The following is a 19,003-nucleotide window of genomic DNA, read 5'->3' as shown; positions in this document are numbered from 1 at the left end:
ATGAAATGATGACTAGAATTAACATCATTCTACAGAACAGTGGCTTTTTAATGAAGCACAAATGGCTAAAAGAACGGAGAAATACTCACCGTGCCACTACCAGGAATTGGTCTATCTGTGGATCCTTCAGCTGGTTGTTTGGATCCCAGACCTTTGTCTCAAGCTTCTCCTGAACGCGACTGTCTGCTTCAACTAAGAGAGGGAAAATATTGCATTTACAACTTTTTTCCGGTTTTGCTATTAGCCTTCACTGTCTATCATATAGGACGGCATAGTGGCTCAGTGCTAAGCACTATCACATCACAGCAAGTAGGTGGTTGGTTCAAGCCCCAGCTAGGCCAGTTGGCCTTTCTATATGGAGTTTGCATGTTCTCCCTGTGTTCGAGTGGGTTTCCTCCAGGTGCTCAAGTTTCCCCCACAGTCCAAAGACATGCGCTATAGCCTATAGGTGAATTGAATAAACTAAACTGGCAGAAGTGTATGTGTGTGAATGTGAGAGTGTATGGGTGTTTCCCAGGGAAAGTGGAAGGGTATCCGCTGTGAAAAACATATGCTGGATAAGTTGACGGTTCATTCTGCTGTGGTGGCTCCTGATAAACAAATGGGCTAAGCTGAAAATGAATGAATAAATGTCTATCATGCACCTTTTTCTGTGTACTGACAATATCAGCTATAAATTGGAATTACAATAGATTCAGCATCGAGTTCCTGATTACTGTATATCACCATTAGTGGTAGTTCTTTAATTCTTTATTAATTGAAAATCTTATATATAAAAAAAAAAACTCATTGGAAAATGAGTGTTACTGAGGGTTAGTGCAAGACGTTTAATGTATACATATTTAAATCTCATTAGCTGTGTCCATCCAAATTGCTAATTAAATATATGCACAATTTTAAACGTTGCATAAAACATTTGAAAATAAAGCAAAAAAAAAAGAAAGAAAAAAAAGAAAGAAAATAGAGTCAAAGAAAAATCGAACTTCCTGATAAACTAGTGTCTTTTATTTAAAAGTAAAAACTGTGGGCCTTTTTCTTATATCATAAATTATTAGCCCTTCAGAAGACGAAATGCAATGAGCGTGTGTTTGTTTTTAGAGTATGTGAGACCGCTCAATGGCAGTACAGACGTTCAATACAGTTGTCGGAAATAATAATATTGAACATCTTTGATGATCAGGGTTTCTGCAGGTTTCACAAAGTCAAATTTAAGACCTATTAGACCTTTTTCAGACCTACAGGCTAAACGCTTAGGATTTCTTTCAATGGCCAAACAGAAAAAAAAATGTACTTGCGCCATCAAAATACTTTTTCTAACTAGTTATTTTTTAGCATACTTTAAATAATGTGTCTAAACAAGCAGTTGCTAGTTGTATACATACAATATTAGTTAAAATATAGCTTTGCTAAAAGTTCAATCGCGATGCATTGTGGGTGATTGGATGTGTGTTGAATCGATTGAGTAGCTTTATATAAACAAAGTCAAATTAAAACCTGTTAAAAATGTTAAGACCTACAAGTCAATATTTATTTGAATTTAAGACTTTAAGGCTAAATTTTGTTTTTGTTTTTTAATTTAAGACTTTAAAACCGTGCAGACACGCTGATGATGGACTTTGGTTAAGGCATTTCAGAATGACCAAAACAGCATTTCAGGTGTTTGTCAATTAATGTCATTCCATCATGTCTATGTTTGTCATCATCACATGAATAGTTAAAACCAAATCCCATACATTTTTTGACGCACATGCTGTAATGTGTTCTGTAAATGTGTAACCATCATAGATTAAGCACATTTTTCTTATAAGATAAAAAGTTTAGATCATTTTTAATGTACATTTTCAAAATGTATGTGGATCTTGGAGCTTCCATAAAGCATTTTAATGCAATATGCTAAAACACACATAAAAACAGGAGGATGAAAACATGGCTAATGAAGTTGACCACATGTGGTTCTTCCCCCAATAAAGCATTAAAATATATGAAGTTTTCCGCATCAAAAAGGATTGTTTTAATAATGCCAGTGGACAGGGACAATGAAAATCTTCTGACCTTCAGCCAGTTTGTCTGGAATCTCTGCCTGGTATTTAGATCCGACTCTGATCTCCCCCTGGTCAGCCAGCAGTGTTTTCTGCACTGGGTCAAACACCAGAGAGTAGAAGAAACAGTCCTGCAGAACAAAAAACACATGTTAGAAACAGAACCATGTGATGAACGTTTAGTCATTTTGAACAAATAAAAGGTGTTAAGTTGTCTTACAAAAATTCAAAAGTAAAATATTTTCAATATCAGGGTTTCTGCAGGTTTAATCAAGAAGACCCTTTTAAAACCATTTTGAATGAAATTTTAAACTTAAACAGGGCTAAACACTAATGATTATTTTTAGTGGCCCGGTCAGTTGCCACAAAAAAAAAAAAAAAATTGTATTTTTCTTAGCGACATAATTTAACAAGACAAAACAAGAAAACTCTAGTTGTACACACTTTTTATCCAACATAATATTTTTAATCACAAGTTTAACATTGTTAAAAATGTTTTTATTATGGAGACAATTAAATAAATGATCAAAAATAAACATTTGTTGGCTTCTGGTCCAAATTGATTGAGTATAATGTCATCTTTAATTCTATAGCGCTTTTACAATGTAGATAGTGTCAAAGCAGCTTAACATAGAAGTTCTAGTAAATTGAAGTTGAAACTGTGTCAGTTCATTTTTCAGACTTAAAGCAGGCATATTTCAAAAAAATCTCATTTTAAATAAATGGCCTTATTTTGTATTATAATTATTAAAAAAAGAAAAGAAAATGATTAAACATCAGGACTGGAGAGAGATCATTCTACTTTATGAAATATTTTCGCCTTTAATACAATAGATTATCAGCAACAAAGTTTAAATCATTAGCTGCTGGGTTATGAATGAGTTCAGTAGGCAAAGAGCAGGCGATGTTTAGCGACCATTGAAAATTTAACCACATGTACAGTATGGTCCCACTATTAGAGCAATCCGGTTGAATGCGTTTTTTGGCTACCTCTGAATATAATGCATAAAGTAAAGTGATATGTTGCTCTGCTATTATCATGAGGAATTGTGCAATTGTTTTTGGTTTTCTTTCCTTGATTAGGGGAATTTAATTTATAGACATTGCTGTCGTTGAACAGCTATTGTAAATTTTATCTCTTTGCAATAAAAAACATTCTCATAAAAAAAGGTTTTCTTGAGATGGATTGTTGATTAGATGATTTTCAGCCCAATTGAGAAGCTTTACTTGGACAGAGGAAAACTAAGACATGTTTAAAATGATACAAGACCTACAATACTATATTTCAGTGAATTTAAGAAATTTTACGACCCTGCATTATAGAGTTGTTTTTGCATTAAATGACAAAAAGGTTCCATGTTTTCAGAGAACTCAATACCAATAGTCTAACTTTAGAAGAGCTAAGAAATCTCTATTTGCTGGAATAATCGAGATTTTCCAATTGCAACGAATGAAAACATTTGTTTCTCTGACACTCTACAAGAAGCCGCCTTTTTTTCTTTATGGCTTTTGTCAGCTTTGTAACACTTTGAAAAACTGCACGGTGAGTGCACTTGTACTCTGGGAGAACACTTACCTCTCTCTCTAGGTAGCCAGTTAAAACATCAGTCTCATTTAAAAGTGTGACGTTGCATTTTCCTCTGTAAAAAACAAAATAAAAAAACAACTTAGCATAAATACTTTTGATTCTGATAGGATTTTGTCACCCAATCCAGAGATGTTGAGCGGCGTGAGTGTGTTTACCGTATATGCGTGGCCGGGAGAGACTCAAACTGTCGAGACAGGAACAGTTCTCTGTGCTTGAGCTGGTGTTTCTGCTGTTCTGATGTTGAAGGCTGCTTGGACTCCTCTTCAAAGTCTCCTAAAATACATGCACCCAAACATAAGAGAGTGATGCTAATGGCCTCAATTAGTTCTGATGCAAACCAGCTTCATCTTAGCGCACACACAGAGACCAAACCTTAACAGTTTACACACCACTTAAGGTTATTAGTAACGCTTGCGATCAATTTCACACTCATTCAGATACAAGTAAATTGAATATCCTACGTTAGGGTCTGTTGACTTATAAGGGAAGTAAACCATTATGATGCAACTCAAACCCACTGCATTCTGATGCATTGCTTGTGACTTCAACATGAATATGCAATGACGATGGAGATTCTTTCTTAAATGGATGCTCGTGTGAGGTGAGTAGACTTGGCAGGACTTTATCAGACGATCTGACCAGACTCCACCCCTGCGCGGAGCCAAAGGAAACCCTGTCAATGAAGAGGGCGGGACTTCAGACCACACCCCTTTCCATTAACCCCTCCTGCCACCCCGGTGGCCCTGCCCCCTCCTTTCTCTCCCCTTGGCCAATGCGTCCCTGCCAGCTTTACTGGGAAACCCTGTGCAACAAACCTGAGGCGCCCATCCCCCCATTGAGCAACAACCTCCCCCCCATGCACAAGTACGCATTAAAAAAAATGCCACAAGCTCTCTTTCACACATGCACAAGCAGACAGCACTCAAGACACACGTACGACAGATCATTCATACATGCGCACGCACACTCATGTATGCATTTAATAACACTTTCACTCCTTGACAAAGACACCAGCCAGACATGCGTTAACCTAGTGTTAACCCTTTGAGCACCATGGCCCGGTGGGTCCAATGAAGGCTCTTTTGTTCTGAGAGCACAGGGCGGATGGCAGCTGAGGATAAGCACAGAGGAGCCCATTCAGGAGGGAGGGAAAGGGGGAAGATGGGCAGAAGGTAGAGAGGGGAGGAGGTGATCTAAATGGAAGCCCTGATCTTGTGTAACAGGACAGTGTTGGTCTTGTCGGGTGGCGCGACATAAAGAGGAGGATATGTTGAGTATTAAACGGGCAGCCAAGCAGACATTGACCTCGCATGACCGCAAAGGATTTGAAGGCTTTCTCTTGCCAGTGTCAATGACTTCCTTGACTCAAACCTGAACTGCCCATTTTGTAATTACAACAGCTTCAGTAGATCACGTGTTTAAAATTTACACAGTTGAATAAATGCAGGTGATACAGCACCTTAATCAATCACGTGAGGTGCTTGCACTTACACATGATGTGATGGTGTTCAGAAATGGCAAGAGAGCACATCACCGGGCTCTATTTGGCCATATTCGAATGCCGAGATTATGAACAGGAAATCACACCGTTTATTTACCAATGTCGATAGAGAAACAGAAGGCAAGACTTCAAATACAAAATGAGGAAAGCATCTGTGGTTTTTTCAGAGGGTGCATCTCATCCGGACTTTGTCATCCATTGATGCAAAGACCAAGGTTAGGCTGTAGCTTCAGCAGGGATCCCCAGACTTCCTTCTCCCCAGGCATTCCTCCAGCTCCTTCTAGGGAATCCCAAGGTGTTCTTGTGTAAGCAGAGACATATGCCCTCCAGCACGTCCTGAATCTTTCCTGGGGTCTCCTCTTGATGGGATAAGCCCGGAACACCTCTGCAGGTAGGCATCCGAAACAGATGCTTAAGCCACCTCAACTAGATTTTTTCAATGTAATGGAGGAACAGCTCCACTGCTCAGAGTTTCTCACGGATGTCAAGCTCCTCACCCTTTCTCTTATGGTGCACCCTGCCAGCCACTGGTATTCGTTATCTTGTCCTTTCAGTCATGACCCAAACCTCACGACCATAGATGAGAATAGAAATGTATATTGATCAAAATCTACATCTTCTGTTCTACCCCATTAAAGGCAAAAATGGCAAATAAATTAATCTGGTATCATTTTTCTCTTTTCAAGTCTTTAAAAGTCCTTTTAAAGACTCTGGACATTTAATTTGCACAAAATCGAAACTACAAAACAGGGTGGATAGGTGTGGAAATGTTAAATAAATCAATCAATCAATCATTGACCACACCATATGATCTGTCATGACTGCAGAAAACTACGACCCGCCTGAATCGACGATTTAGTTTTAACTCCGCCCCGCCTGTGCTCGGCTATTCTAACTGACCGCCAGCTGCAACTGTGGCTCAAGTTTAACGCATCTAGAAATAGAAAGTGATCGTGCGAGGAAAGGGAAGAATCAGTCTTGAAAGAAAATTGATCGCTATCTATCGGGCCCACAGGAGATGTGCACACACAATGGTTTAACAAGCTCACAGGCTCCAGTTTCATCGCACCTAGATTCAGTTCTTTGCGCAAACATCACCGGTGTGCTCTGTTCTTTTTGGCATAGACTTGCCATTATGCTGATCAGTCCATTCGCTCACTTATGCGCCAGTTTTCGGCCTGGCTTATTCTATTTATTTAATGGCTCATTAATCATTAACTTACCGTTCAAAAACAGATATTTAAAACACATGCTGATTTTAACGAATAACAAACTAATGCTGTAGCTTTAATACATATAAATGCATTTTTCAACAAATTTTATAATTTTAGATTCATTTTTATTTTTTAAATAAGATGCTTTTTGTCATGTGAAATGAGTTTAAAATATGCTAGTATTTTATTTTTGGTCACGCATTTAAAAATAAGACATTAGAAATTATGAATATTTCATTTTTGATTAACAGTTTGTGTTTGGGGAAAAATATCGGCTTTTGACGCACATTACTTCACCTCAAATGTTATTTGTTTTTTCGTTTGTTTTGTAGATAACCGACCAACAAAAAAAAAACACATTAAAATTAAGTTACTAATTGTACTTAACAAAATTCGTTAAAAGAAGAGATTCTTTTCAACCAAATATAAAAGTAAAAAAAATATTGATTTCATAGATGTTTCCTGTTGCTATTAATTTTTTTTTTTTTTCATTTATTGTATTTTTTTTATTTTTTATTTTGGAGCCATAGTGTGGTAGTGCTACCAAAGTACCTGTAATCTGTGCAACCATAAAGGTGCAGGCAATCTACTTAGGACTTGGAAATGGCACAAGATTTTTTTCTCTACCATCTAAGGAAAGGCTAAATAAATATGTGGAAGTCCTAGGAAAAAAAAAACTCCTGATGTCAATGTTAACTTCATAAAAGAAAAAAAAAAGAAGAAAAAAAAAGGAGTTATGCTAAACATAATATTGAACTGAAGTATGCACACATGTTTTTTGTTCTAAAGAATAGACAATCAACAACAACAACAACGACAACAAATCAATGATTAAAACCTGTTACTTGCAAAGGTAAAAGACTTCAGAACTGGACAGCACCAATGTGCTCAGCTACTCGCATGCCTTCAGTTCACTTCAGTATTTTAATGTTCACTGACTGTATTCATGTGAAAGGGTCACCAACAGCAGTTTTTATGGTCCTGGCGTACCACCGCTCTGCATATCTTACATTTAACACACCTGATTAGATTACAGCTGGTTGGACCAAGAAGGAACAGTGTTCAGATCATCATGTTCCCTACATAGTGTTCACTGCTCTCTACCCCTTGCACACAGGAATAGAACAAACTCAAAGTCTCAATCATTCATTTATTCATTTTCTTTTTGGCTTAGTCCCTTTATTAATCAGGGGTTGCCACAGCGGAATGACCTGCCAACTTATCCATCACGTTTTACACAGCAGACACCCTTCTAGCCGCAACCCATTACTGGGAAATACCCATACACTCTCATTCACACACATACACTACAGACAATTTAGCTTACTCAATTCCCCTATAGCGCATGTCTTTGGACTTGTAGGGGAAACCGGAGAACCTGGAGGAAACCCACATCAACACAAGAAGAACATGCATACTCCACACAGAAACGTCAACTGCCCCAGCCATGGCTTGAACCAGCGACCTTCTTGCTGTGAAGCAACAGCGCTACCCAATGCTCTGGGTCAACTCAAAGTTTACTTCACTTAAAAAAAAAAAATTAACTCTACACCGCACTGATCGCAGCATCTGCAGATAAAACCTATTACAGAGGAGTGAAAGGTTATTTAACCATAATCACCACATCTGCATACTAGTCACGTCTCGCACAGTTTTATACCCTTTTCAAATTAAACACTTCATTTGAACTAAAATCATGGCAGAATATCCAGTGATGTCCATTTTGCTTGTATGGTCAAATAGTAAAAAGGTTTGTAGCGGTAAGAGAAACATACTAAACGTCCAGAGTGATGGTAAGCCAGGACCAGGTATGAAAACTGCAGTTAGACTATTTCACATTAAAAAGGAGAACACGTTGCATACTGCGAGACAGAACTAGAATCTAGGATCTGTGTGATTCCATCTATCCTGGCTTCTCTTACAACACGTCAATCAATTGAAAAAAAAGGCAGTTTTGTTCTATGACGAGCTTGGTTAACTTTGATAAGGGAATTTTTCTAGGCACTAAAAAAATGATTATTATAAAAAAAATGATAAACACTCGCCGCATTAACGTTAGTAACTCGCATTACACAATTTATTTAAATACTACTATAGGTATGGACTGTTGCCAATTAAGGAAAGGCAAAAACTCTGTAGCGTAGGAAAAGTAGGAAAGCACAAAAACAACCAAATGAAATTTGTTTAATGAGAATTAAACAGAAAGTACACGTCATTATTAAAGATTGTTCCAATCCCTTAATTATAAAATTTCAGCTCTTGCCATCAAAAAGAAGTTTTAGGTAACCTTAAGTAAAGAAAAATGTGTATCAAATGCCCTTACGCTGACTGCCGTTAGAATTTCAAATACTAATTGATTCAAACCCTATACATACATAATATGACATTAAATGTATTTGTGTTGCCTTTTTTTGTGATATGTGTAATGTAAACACTGATCTGGTAGTCTGTGGTGATGCCAATTAGAAATGTCCAATTGTGGACAATAAAGAAAGTAAATTAAATAAAATTTGCATCTGACAGAGAAACTCCAAAATATGCATCTTTAATGATGTCAAATGGAAAAATGACAGGTGTCCATGTCTTTTCAGCACCAATTCATCACGGTGCATGAATCCATACAGTACTGTTTTAATGCCAAAAACTGGTGCAAGCTGTCTGGCCCTTGATATCTTTATGGTTTTATTGCACAAAACCTACAAAGTGCTCTCCACAAATGTGCTTTATACACAATACCTGAAACACTTAAATCAGAAAGAAGATAAAGGTAGGGTGGGACTTTATCCAAGGATTAGACCCAATGCTGTTTGATAATTGCTCTTATGTGAGTGACAGGTTGCAGTAAGATAAAAGATGTTGAGTGGGGGAAGGGGATTTCTACTAACAGATAGCATGCATGGATATTTCTTTTATATAAAAACCCTAATATTCCAGTCATTTACAATCAATTTTGATGCATGGCCATGTCATATCATATCTTCATATTTAAATGGAATATAGCAACAACAGCTATTTTCATGGCAAAAACAATTCATTAAAAGTATATATACTATAAAACCACAAACAAATAAATACTAACAATTAGAGATGTATTTTAACGTTAATATATGATTTCAGGCAACACTCTTTAATAATATAACCTGTATATTTATAACAAATCTGTATGTACAATTCAACATCCAGATTTCTTGACTAACTGCATCTCTGTTAAATGTTTATCATCTTTTTTTTTCATATTTATTTTGTGTTGTCATGCGTCACTTTATGTACACTGGAAGCTTCTGTAGCCAAAGCAAATTCCTTGTGTGTGTGAAGCACACTTGGCAATAAAACTGATACTGATGCCCTGAGTTGATTTAAAAAGCATTCTATAGGCAATAACAAGTGGGACAGTGCGGAAACACTTTTTTACGAAGCTTGAGACAAATTTACATTTTGGAAAACATTTTTACCCATCATAAGACACAATTATAGGAAAAAAAAAGATTTCACCAAGGACAAAACAAATTTACAATTAAAAAAATAAATTTATAAACAACACGCAAAACGCTTTTACCAGTGCCGAAACAAATTTACAATGACAGATTCTTTACGGAAAGGGAATGTACCACACAGCGGAAGTGACGCAGGGAAGAGTGTTGTTGTCGTTGGTGGTAAATTTGTGTTGTGGAGTACATGCTTTAAATAAAGTTTATGATGCTCTTTCCAGATGTAAACTATTCACGTTTGCAGATAAGTCACTTTTTCACAGCAACAAAACAAGACCATACTAAATAAATATTCTTATTAGTTGGTGTCAGTGGCATTATAAACATACTTGATTTTAATATTTGTGTGGCAGAACAGTACATACCCAAAATTAATGTGAAGAAATAATTGCAATTAATACATCATCAACAGGATTCAAACCCAAGTCAAAAGGTTCAGCGCGAGTATCATTCGACCCATCTAACTGAGCTATTCAGGTCATTAAGGTCGATTTTGATATTTTTATCAGTCAACATATGCTGTGCTTTGGTTGTAGACTCGTGATAAATTGTTTTCTTGATATTTTCTCAGAATAGCTCTATAATGACTAAATAATGTTTTATCACAGTTGGTCAAACCATGATTTTTATAGTTGTAGACTGACGTAGACCAGTGCCTTTGGACTCATGTTAACCTGCGTCTACAGTCACAGATGAGCTGATATTTTCGGTGTGTGGTACGTTCCGTAAAGAATCTGTCATTGTAAATTTGTTTCAGCTCTGGTAAAAGTGTTTTTTTTTTTCATTCTAAAATTGTAACATTTCTTTCGTCCTTGGTAAAATAGTTTTTTCCTATGTAATTGTGTCTTATGATAGGTAAAAATATTTTTTCAAAAAGTACAATTTTCTTGAGCTTCGTAAAAGTGTTTCACACTTTGTAATGTTGTTATGAACTTCCCAGCCAGTATAGTACAGTCCACCAGAATAGGTTTTACAGAGAGAAGAATGGGGGGTCTAACACCTTTAAACATAAAACCATAAGTTAATCTTGTATGTCCAATATAACATCTTGTTAATAAAAATAATAAAATTAAAATAAATAACTATATTAACTATAACAAAAAAAAAAAGCTATCAAAAATCAGCTTGAAATGTCATGCTGTATTTCATACAATTTATTATTCATCAATGTATCCCACTCCTCTTGCTACGTATTTAAAATGTAACCAGTGACTGACTTTTACTGTTTGCTTTAAAGCTTCCTTGACACATGACCATGTAATAAGCAAATGGTTTGACTCAAATATACTTTGCAGCAATCGACTTTGGTAGCATTTGAGCTACTCTGAATGTGCCTGTCAAAGCTGTACATTCTGGTTGGTTTTACAATTCATATAGTCAGCTTACATAGTGACGATTTATCTTGAATGTTATAAAGAGACAAGAACTGATAGGAGACTGAAACAGTTGGCTACTCACGTGCATTGCTATCAGCCAGAGTGTTCAGGCTAGCAGATATATCCCTCCGCCTGAAGAGACAGACCACCTTGGCTTCTACATTTCCATTGGCAGTCTTAAAGGAAACAGAGAAAAAAAAGTGAGGAAAAAATATATACAAGAGTTCAACAAGTGCTATTATTGTCTTTATGTCATTGACTTATAAAACCCCATCATACAAAAACTGTTTTACCAATTTTGGATTTGATCGATGTCAGAGTCTGGCGAGAGCTCTTTTAGCTTAGCATAGATCATTGAATAGAATTAGACTATTAGCATCTCACTAAAAATGACCAGAGGTTCGACACTTCTGAAGTTACATCATGTACTAAAACTGATGAAAATTAACAGTTGCTATTTGCTAGGTCGACCAGACTAGGAATTTTGCTGCCATACTAGTGTTGTCATGATACTAAATTTTGGTACCAATCAGTACTGAAATTTTAAAACGTCTACGTCCTACCAACATTTGCTGCATTTTTATACACCGCTGACTTGCCTTTGTGTTTACGTGCTCAACAGAATTGACTGTGATTGGCCGTGAAGTTCATCAGTTCACTGAACTTACCACTGTTTATTGAGTAACCACATATACAGGGACACTGGAGTGTTTTAAAGCCACGAAGATCAGCTGGTCTGTTTATGAGCTGACATACGAGCGAGTCACTGATGAATCGACTGATCGTCATGGCTTTAAAATGCTCCAGTGTCCCTTTATCTGTGGTTACACTCAGTCGTGAGTTAGTAAACCAATGACCTTCACGAGCAATCACAGTCATTTCTGTTGAGCAAGTGAACACAACAGCATATCAGCTGTGTTTAAGAACGTGCTCAACAGCGCTCAAATGTTCGCGGGAAACTGACATTTTTTTAGCATCATGACAACACTATGTTGTACAATGGCTGCAGCAGGCACAATGATATTACGCATATTCTAAAGTCTGATTTATACTTCTGCGTTAAGCGCATGCGTATGGTCCAGTGCAGCCTTCGTGCAGTCACTTAGCTAACGCCAACACACACCTCTCAAAAAATTTAACTACATATCGCAACGATGCATAGCGCAAGCTCTGTGATTGGTTGGCTTGGTAGTGCTGACAAGTGTGGGTGGGAGTGAGAACTGCGCGAATATGTTGGAGCAAGCGTTTAGTAGCGTCCCAAAAAGTAGCTCTAGATGGAGACTGTTGTTTTGTATTTACCTTATAATTTAGGTTGTTACACGTCTGCCGGTTCCCACCTCAAAACGAGCGAGTTTTAGCTACTTGTACATTAAGATAGCCTTCAGAAAAAACAAAACACCCACAAAGAAACTTAACACAGAGGAACATAAAAATCTCACTGCCTGCTAGTGTTTTGGAAGTGTTATCGCAGAGCAACAGCACGCAAAGGTTTAAATGCACAGCAACGCGCAAGGCATGCGTAGTGGGTCACAGCGATCACTCGCCGCAGAAGAATAAACCAGCCTTAACTGGTGGTATATATTGCAATGAGAGTATAGTTCCTAGCTATATTAGCCTAGACAATAGCTTTTTTCAGTCAACTTTAATACATGATGTAACTACAGTAGTCAAGTTATAAATGGGAAATTTACAGTAACTTCTTTTTTTTGTAATTTGAGTGAGAGCTAAGCTAAAAGTTCTCCTGCCAGACCCAGACATTGGCTGAATGCATTCAAAAGTGGTAAAACTAAACTGTTTCATACAATTTTTTAAGAATAGTGGGGGTCTTCAAGCTATTTTTTTAAGTCATTGTGGAACTGAAAGAAACTAATTATTAGAAACAGCTTCAATATTTAAGCAGCAGAGCAAAAGGATAAAATATAATCTTAATAATAGTTAAAAGACCAAAAGAGTTTAAACAACACCTAAACAATAAAAACAAGCACTCTTCCACTTATTTTCCAGCATTAAAAATACCACTCTACACTCTCAGAAGTAAAGGTACAGGAGCTGTCATTTGGGCAATACCTTTTCAAAAGGTACATATTTGTACCTGAGGGGTCCATAATAGTATCTCAAATGCACTTTTTACATACTAATAAGCACCTTTGAGGTACTACTGTGGACTCTTTGGGTACAAATATGTATCTTTTGAAAAGGTACAACCCCAGTGACAGCTCCTGTACCTTTGTTTCTGATGGTGCTTTCACACCTGCCTTATTTAGTTCGATTGAATCGCACTAGAGTTCGTTTCCCCTTTTGGTACGGTTCGTTTGGGCAGGTGAGAATGCAGCAATCGTACTCGAGTGTGCACCAAAAGCGGACCAAATAAGCTTACCGAGACCTGCTTGAAGAGGTGGTCTCGGTACGCTTTCAAACGAACCCTGGAGTGGTTCGTTTGTGGTGAGAATATGATCCGTACTAAAACAGGTCCAACCACAAAAAGTACTGCGCGTTTTGGACTACGAAGACCGATGCGCTGTGCATTATGGGATATGGAGGAAAAATATTCGTTGACATCGCTTTACCAACAGAGAGAGAGGGGAAAACATTACCTGATGGATCGTTGGTAATATTTCCGTAAGATGACCATGTTGCAGTTTATCTGAATTAATTTAGCCGCCTTCTGAAGTGACAAGTGATGCATTAAACACTGTTTTCCAGCCGCGGCCACGCTTCATTTTCGTAATGTATAGTTTGTCTAAAGCAGGGATACAATCAGCCAGCGCAGTCGTCCCTCCAGAGTAAAAGGTTTTGTTTACCTGCGGGAGTTCACTGGCATTTTCCCGCACGTGTATTCTGACCAATAAATAAGCAGTTTAGGAAATATGTTTAACAACATCTGGCCAATGAGAGATGTGGATTTTGTCAGATAACTGCATTTTGGTTCGTTTTAACTGGTTCGGACCAAAGCCAGCATTGTGGTGTGAAAACGACCCAAAGACGGCAGAAGATGCAACAATGTATCATTTATTGCGCTTGGTCTGGACCAAATGAAGCGAACTACAGATGTGAAAGCACCCTAAGAGGGTATGTGGAAATGAAAACCACACCTTTCTAATTAATGCAACAGGGTGTGGGTCTCAGTTGTGTATATTGAAGACAACACTAAACCCTGTCTAACGTGAGCGCGTATTGAACATAACACCATTTCCATCAGTTCACTTGTCATGCTGAGCTTCACAGTCTTTCAAAACGAGGTTACATAAAAGTGTTTTAATCCCTGCTCCAGGAAACAGGCCTGTGTCATTCTCAGCATTATATAAGTCTCTTACGGCTGGATCTTCATCTCAAACAGCCCAGCGTGAATCGGTAGACAACGGCATGATGGCTGAGCATTAGCAACGCACAACAGAGGGAGCAGGTGACAGAGACAGTCTGTTACGCTGTCATGACTGACAATGCTTTAGCTGAGAGCTGGCATATGCCAATCATCTATGTTCAGTGTAATGTCAAAAATCCCTGCACAAAGCTATTGATGATGTATGATTGGAGGACATCAAAAGCTGCAACCAATCACAGCCGGCATGACTCTAGGCTGCAAGAATGGTGACACATCAGATTCATTATGTATGCATGCTGTAATATTGGCGCTATAAGTCATACCGGTCAAAAACAGCTCAAGGGCAAACAAATGCTAAAGGAAACCAAAAATATCAAACCAAATGGAAGCAACGGCGACATTTGAGCATGATGATATACTACAGAATCTTCATTTTCTCAGTGCTCGCTTCACAATCTTAGTGTTTCTCTGCTTCCTCGGAGATTACAGAGTCTGGCTTTCGACTTGTTTCAAAACTCACCTTGTTGAGTTCTTCTATTCGGCGGATCAGATACGGGTTACTGGAGGAGTTTTCAAAATACACATAATCTGTGGAAGACAAAAGAAACAATCTGTTAGTGGCACGTCGCTGAACTTCATTTCCCTTAAATGAATGCAAAACACATTACATTCAAAACAATATGTCAGGGATTGTACTAATAAGAAACTTTGAACCTTGCGAACTCTGAAGCACTAAAATCTATTAATAAATAACAGACATTGACTTGTATTCCAAATCCAAAAAAAAAAAAAAAAAAAAAACATAAGCTGATAATAATTCACACAATAATGATGCATGATAAATTTGACATGTTTTTTTTTTTTATAAAACACTAGAAACAATATATATTAGGGCTGCATGATATTTTCTTTTTCTGAGATAAATATTGCGAACACAGTTACGCAAGATGGTTTGAATAGCTCTATTTGACATCTAACAGTATACAGGTACAGAAATAGAATAATCACAATGCTAAAAATGCTTTTCTTACTTTGTTTTGTCTCGTTTCTAGTCCAAATATTAAACATTTTTAGAGCAAGTAAAAATATTGCTTCGTTTCATCGCAAGAAAAAGTGGAAATCAACTGTTTTTCTTTAAAACAAACAAAATTATGTGCCAGTGGGGTAAGAGAAATAATTTTGTTTTTGCTTTAAAATGTAGATATTTGGACTAGAAACAATTCCAAAAAATATTAAAATAAAATAAAAAAAAACTATTTTTTTGCACAAATCATATAAATTGTCCAGTACGAAAAATGGATATTAAAGTTGAACTATTGAGTTATGAAATTAGTATTTAAGCACCATTACCTGTGTAGTAATGAAGCATTATATATATATATATAAATCCAATAATAACAATACAGACCACAAATATCCAATATTATTATGGATAGGACTAAGCGATTTGACTTAAAATCAAAATCTCGATTGATTAACATTTTAACTCGATTATGATTAATGAACGATTATTTTGCCCTCATAGTTCACTAATAAGTTTTGTACAGTAATTATGCTTCACATATTACAATTGAGAGACTTATGAATGAAAGGTGCATTACTGATTTTACAATAATTGAAGGAAACACACAATATTTACTATCTATGATTATTTATAAAAGATCAACGCTGAGCAACGGAAATTAAAAAGCACGTTGCCTAAAACGAACAGTCACAAATAAATAACTTGCACTTTTGAAAAAAAAAAATTATTACTTCCAATATTTTCAAAAGTAGAAAATAGGCAGTATTTCATCTAAATAAAATAACTCTAGTATATTCTGTAAATGATATTTTAAACAGTGCATTTCTTGAATCTTCTGTAAAGAAATCTTTTTTAAATAATCCAAATAATCATTTTATTGCGATAGAAAATATGCCGCCTCAAGGGATCTCTGGTGCACCTTCCAATCATCGTCAATGTAGTGCAAACAAAATGTGCAACGTGTAGTTATCTTTTTAAAGAGGTGCGCGAGTATGCGACCGTGTGAAAGCTGCGCCGCATTATACCCAAGCATTCGACGCAGAAGTATAAATCAGCCTTATCAGATTGGGGTCATGTGATTCCACAATTGGTAGAAAAAAGTAATTGAAATTATTGACCTAGAAAAATGTGATTGATTATAGGATCTGAATGTCGATTTCAGTTATTTTTCTGATTAATAGCACAGCCCTAAGTATGGATCATTATTATAGAATATCAGTATAATATCAGCCGATAATGGTCATTGCTATAATTTGGATAACACACCATCAGAACCACATGGAAAATTTGCAAAGTATTGGAACGCTCAAACATTTAAAATGTATAAAAATAATGCGCTCAACCAACAAAAATTCACCAAAGGAAACCACATGAAAACAAGTGGAGATTCCATCATTAAACACCTACAATCAATCAAACCGACATGAGCAATGGTAGGGGTCAATAAAATATTGAAAGACATACAATGAGTGCTGGTCACACACACACACACGCCGTTATGTAATCATCTATCTCCTGGTCTGGTCTGGTCAGCTGGAAGTTCTGGTAGATGCTGATCTTTGATCGGACTAATGCTTTCTGTTCTGGCCTCAGCTCAGCCATGTTCTTAAGCCGTGCCGCAAGGGATAAATCAAAATGGAGGTCTCTCTCCCAAGTTCATGAGCTTCATCAATCAGAGAGACAGTGAGGAGAGGCTGAGCGGCATGGATCAATAATTTCCTTCAAGGAGAATCGGGGTCTAGCCATCTGTTCCTCAAGCAGAGATGTGCTATATTGTTAACTCAGGGCATCTGGTGTTCAGAGACATCTGAAAATCCACTGAGGCTTGGACAAACTGACAGGGACAAAAATAGCAGACTAACTGAACCTAAAAGGTGTAATTTCTGTGTTACTAGCATCACCAAGCGGATTAGCAAGAATTGTGGTTTTCAAACAGGTTTCCCATGGTTTGGAAAAGTCAAGGTTTTAAAACATCTCAAATTTGCTCTTATACCGTCCCTACGGTCTATGTCAGATTTTTATCATTTAATTTTTTATGACTATTTAATTTAGATATTAGGCAACAGTATCTCTAGCAGAAAAGGATGCTCCACATCAAAAGCTGCTGGTCAGCCCACAACTCAGGAAACAGTTGAGAAACAAATCGCTTAAAAACCAGCATCCAACATCAAACTTTGGACCAGAACAGTGCAGTGTCTTACTGTCTCTTCAAGTTGTAAAGAAATTTGTGAAAACTAATGAAGATAGCAGAAGCAAATGATCCATTTTAATTATTTAAACAGGTTTACTGCTCAAAAATCTTTAAATATTTCTTAAAATAGAACATATTGTGTTCAATAGGGGAAAAGTTGTTGTTTTTTCATCCAGAAAATTAAAAAGAACATATCTTACAGCAGTAATCACAATACCGTGATGCCATGAAACCATGATATTTTTATCCAAGGTTATCATCACGTCAGAATCTTATACCGATCCATGCCTACTGAACACTAGACAGTTCTGTGCCAAATCCAGCCAATTAGATGAGAAAATGTTGATTGGTTAGGATAAACATAGCAAGGCTGATAAGTTTACACTTTAGAAGAGGAAAATTAAATCTAGAAATTAGAGATGCTCTAGAATAAAACAACTAGATGCCCTTGCTAAAAACTGAAACCACTTTGTAATAATTATTTATTATTTAAATAAATATTATAAAGGAATATGTAAGACTTTAACCATATTCAGAATGTTTTCAGCACATAAAAAAAACAATCTATATTTTCTTTTAAATCTGAACTTGTGAAACTATAATCACCTATAATTTTCAAGTGTTCAATTAAAATGTGGGGAGACACATTTTATTGACAGTAAATTTATTTTATTGACTTTGATCGAGTCAAGGAATCATATTACCATCAGTGCCATTACAGCACAGTAGTGCTATTGCAAGCAACAGGAACAAGTATACTAAATAGAAATGTCAAGCATGCTCAGAAGCTGGATGATAGTGTTCTACGCTGCTCTTGAGCTTTGATCAGCGCAGAAATAAACTGCCTTTGCGCACACTGAAAAAAGTGTTGCATGCAGAACTGTTGCAAACAATTTATTTGTGTTGAATTTAAACAAACAAATTAAGTTTAATAATGTTTAACTTAATTTGTTTGTTTAAATTCAACACAAATAAATTGTTTACAACCACTTAACATAAAAGAATTTAGTAAATCCAAGGAATCATCTCTGAATTATTTTTTTCAGTGCAGCATAACCAATTGAAATGAATGATTTTCATAGTGTAGCACTTACAGTATATGGTGTGAAAGCCACTTCACGCTGCATAATGACTAGAGCAGCAGAGAGAGTGAAACCAACCCGCTATTTTTTGGGGAGGGATTACAATTTGGAAAATACAAATTGGGCATTGTGGTGCATCCCTACTACAACGACTTAGTTGTCTTAAGGACTGGCTAAA

General features: G+C 36.6%; 1 protein-coding gene across 8 annotated transcripts in view; it reads right to left on the bottom strand.

Moving 5' to 3' along the window:
- mta2 (metastasis associated 1 family, member 2) overlaps nucleotides 1-19,003 on the bottom strand; it is a 36,616-nt gene that overhangs the window by 11,587 nt on the left and 6,026 nt on the right. For all 8 annotated transcript variants that reach the window (XR_015494594.2, XR_015494595.2, XR_015494591.2 and 5 more), the window contains 6 exon segments: nucleotides 15,049-15,116; nucleotides 11,289-11,382; nucleotides 3,783-3,900; nucleotides 3,616-3,679; nucleotides 2,053-2,170; nucleotides 90-192 (listed from right to left, as the gene is read on the bottom strand). Coding sequence is in view for 3 of the 8 variants with exons in the window: in XM_087258852.2 (XP_087114978.1) it covers nucleotides 90-192; nucleotides 2,053-2,170; nucleotides 3,616-3,679; nucleotides 3,783-3,900; nucleotides 11,289-11,382; nucleotides 15,049-15,116 (565 nt within the window). In the remaining 5 variants the exon portion in view is untranslated.

This window comes from Danio rerio, chromosome 7 (assembly GCF_052040795.2).
Source record: "Danio rerio strain M-AB ecotype USA chromosome 7, GRCz13ab, whole genome shotgun sequence".
Classification (NCBI taxonomy): Eukaryota; Metazoa; Chordata; class Actinopteri; order Cypriniformes; family Danionidae; genus Danio; species Danio rerio.
This window is presented reverse-complemented; position numbering and strand designations above follow the sequence as displayed.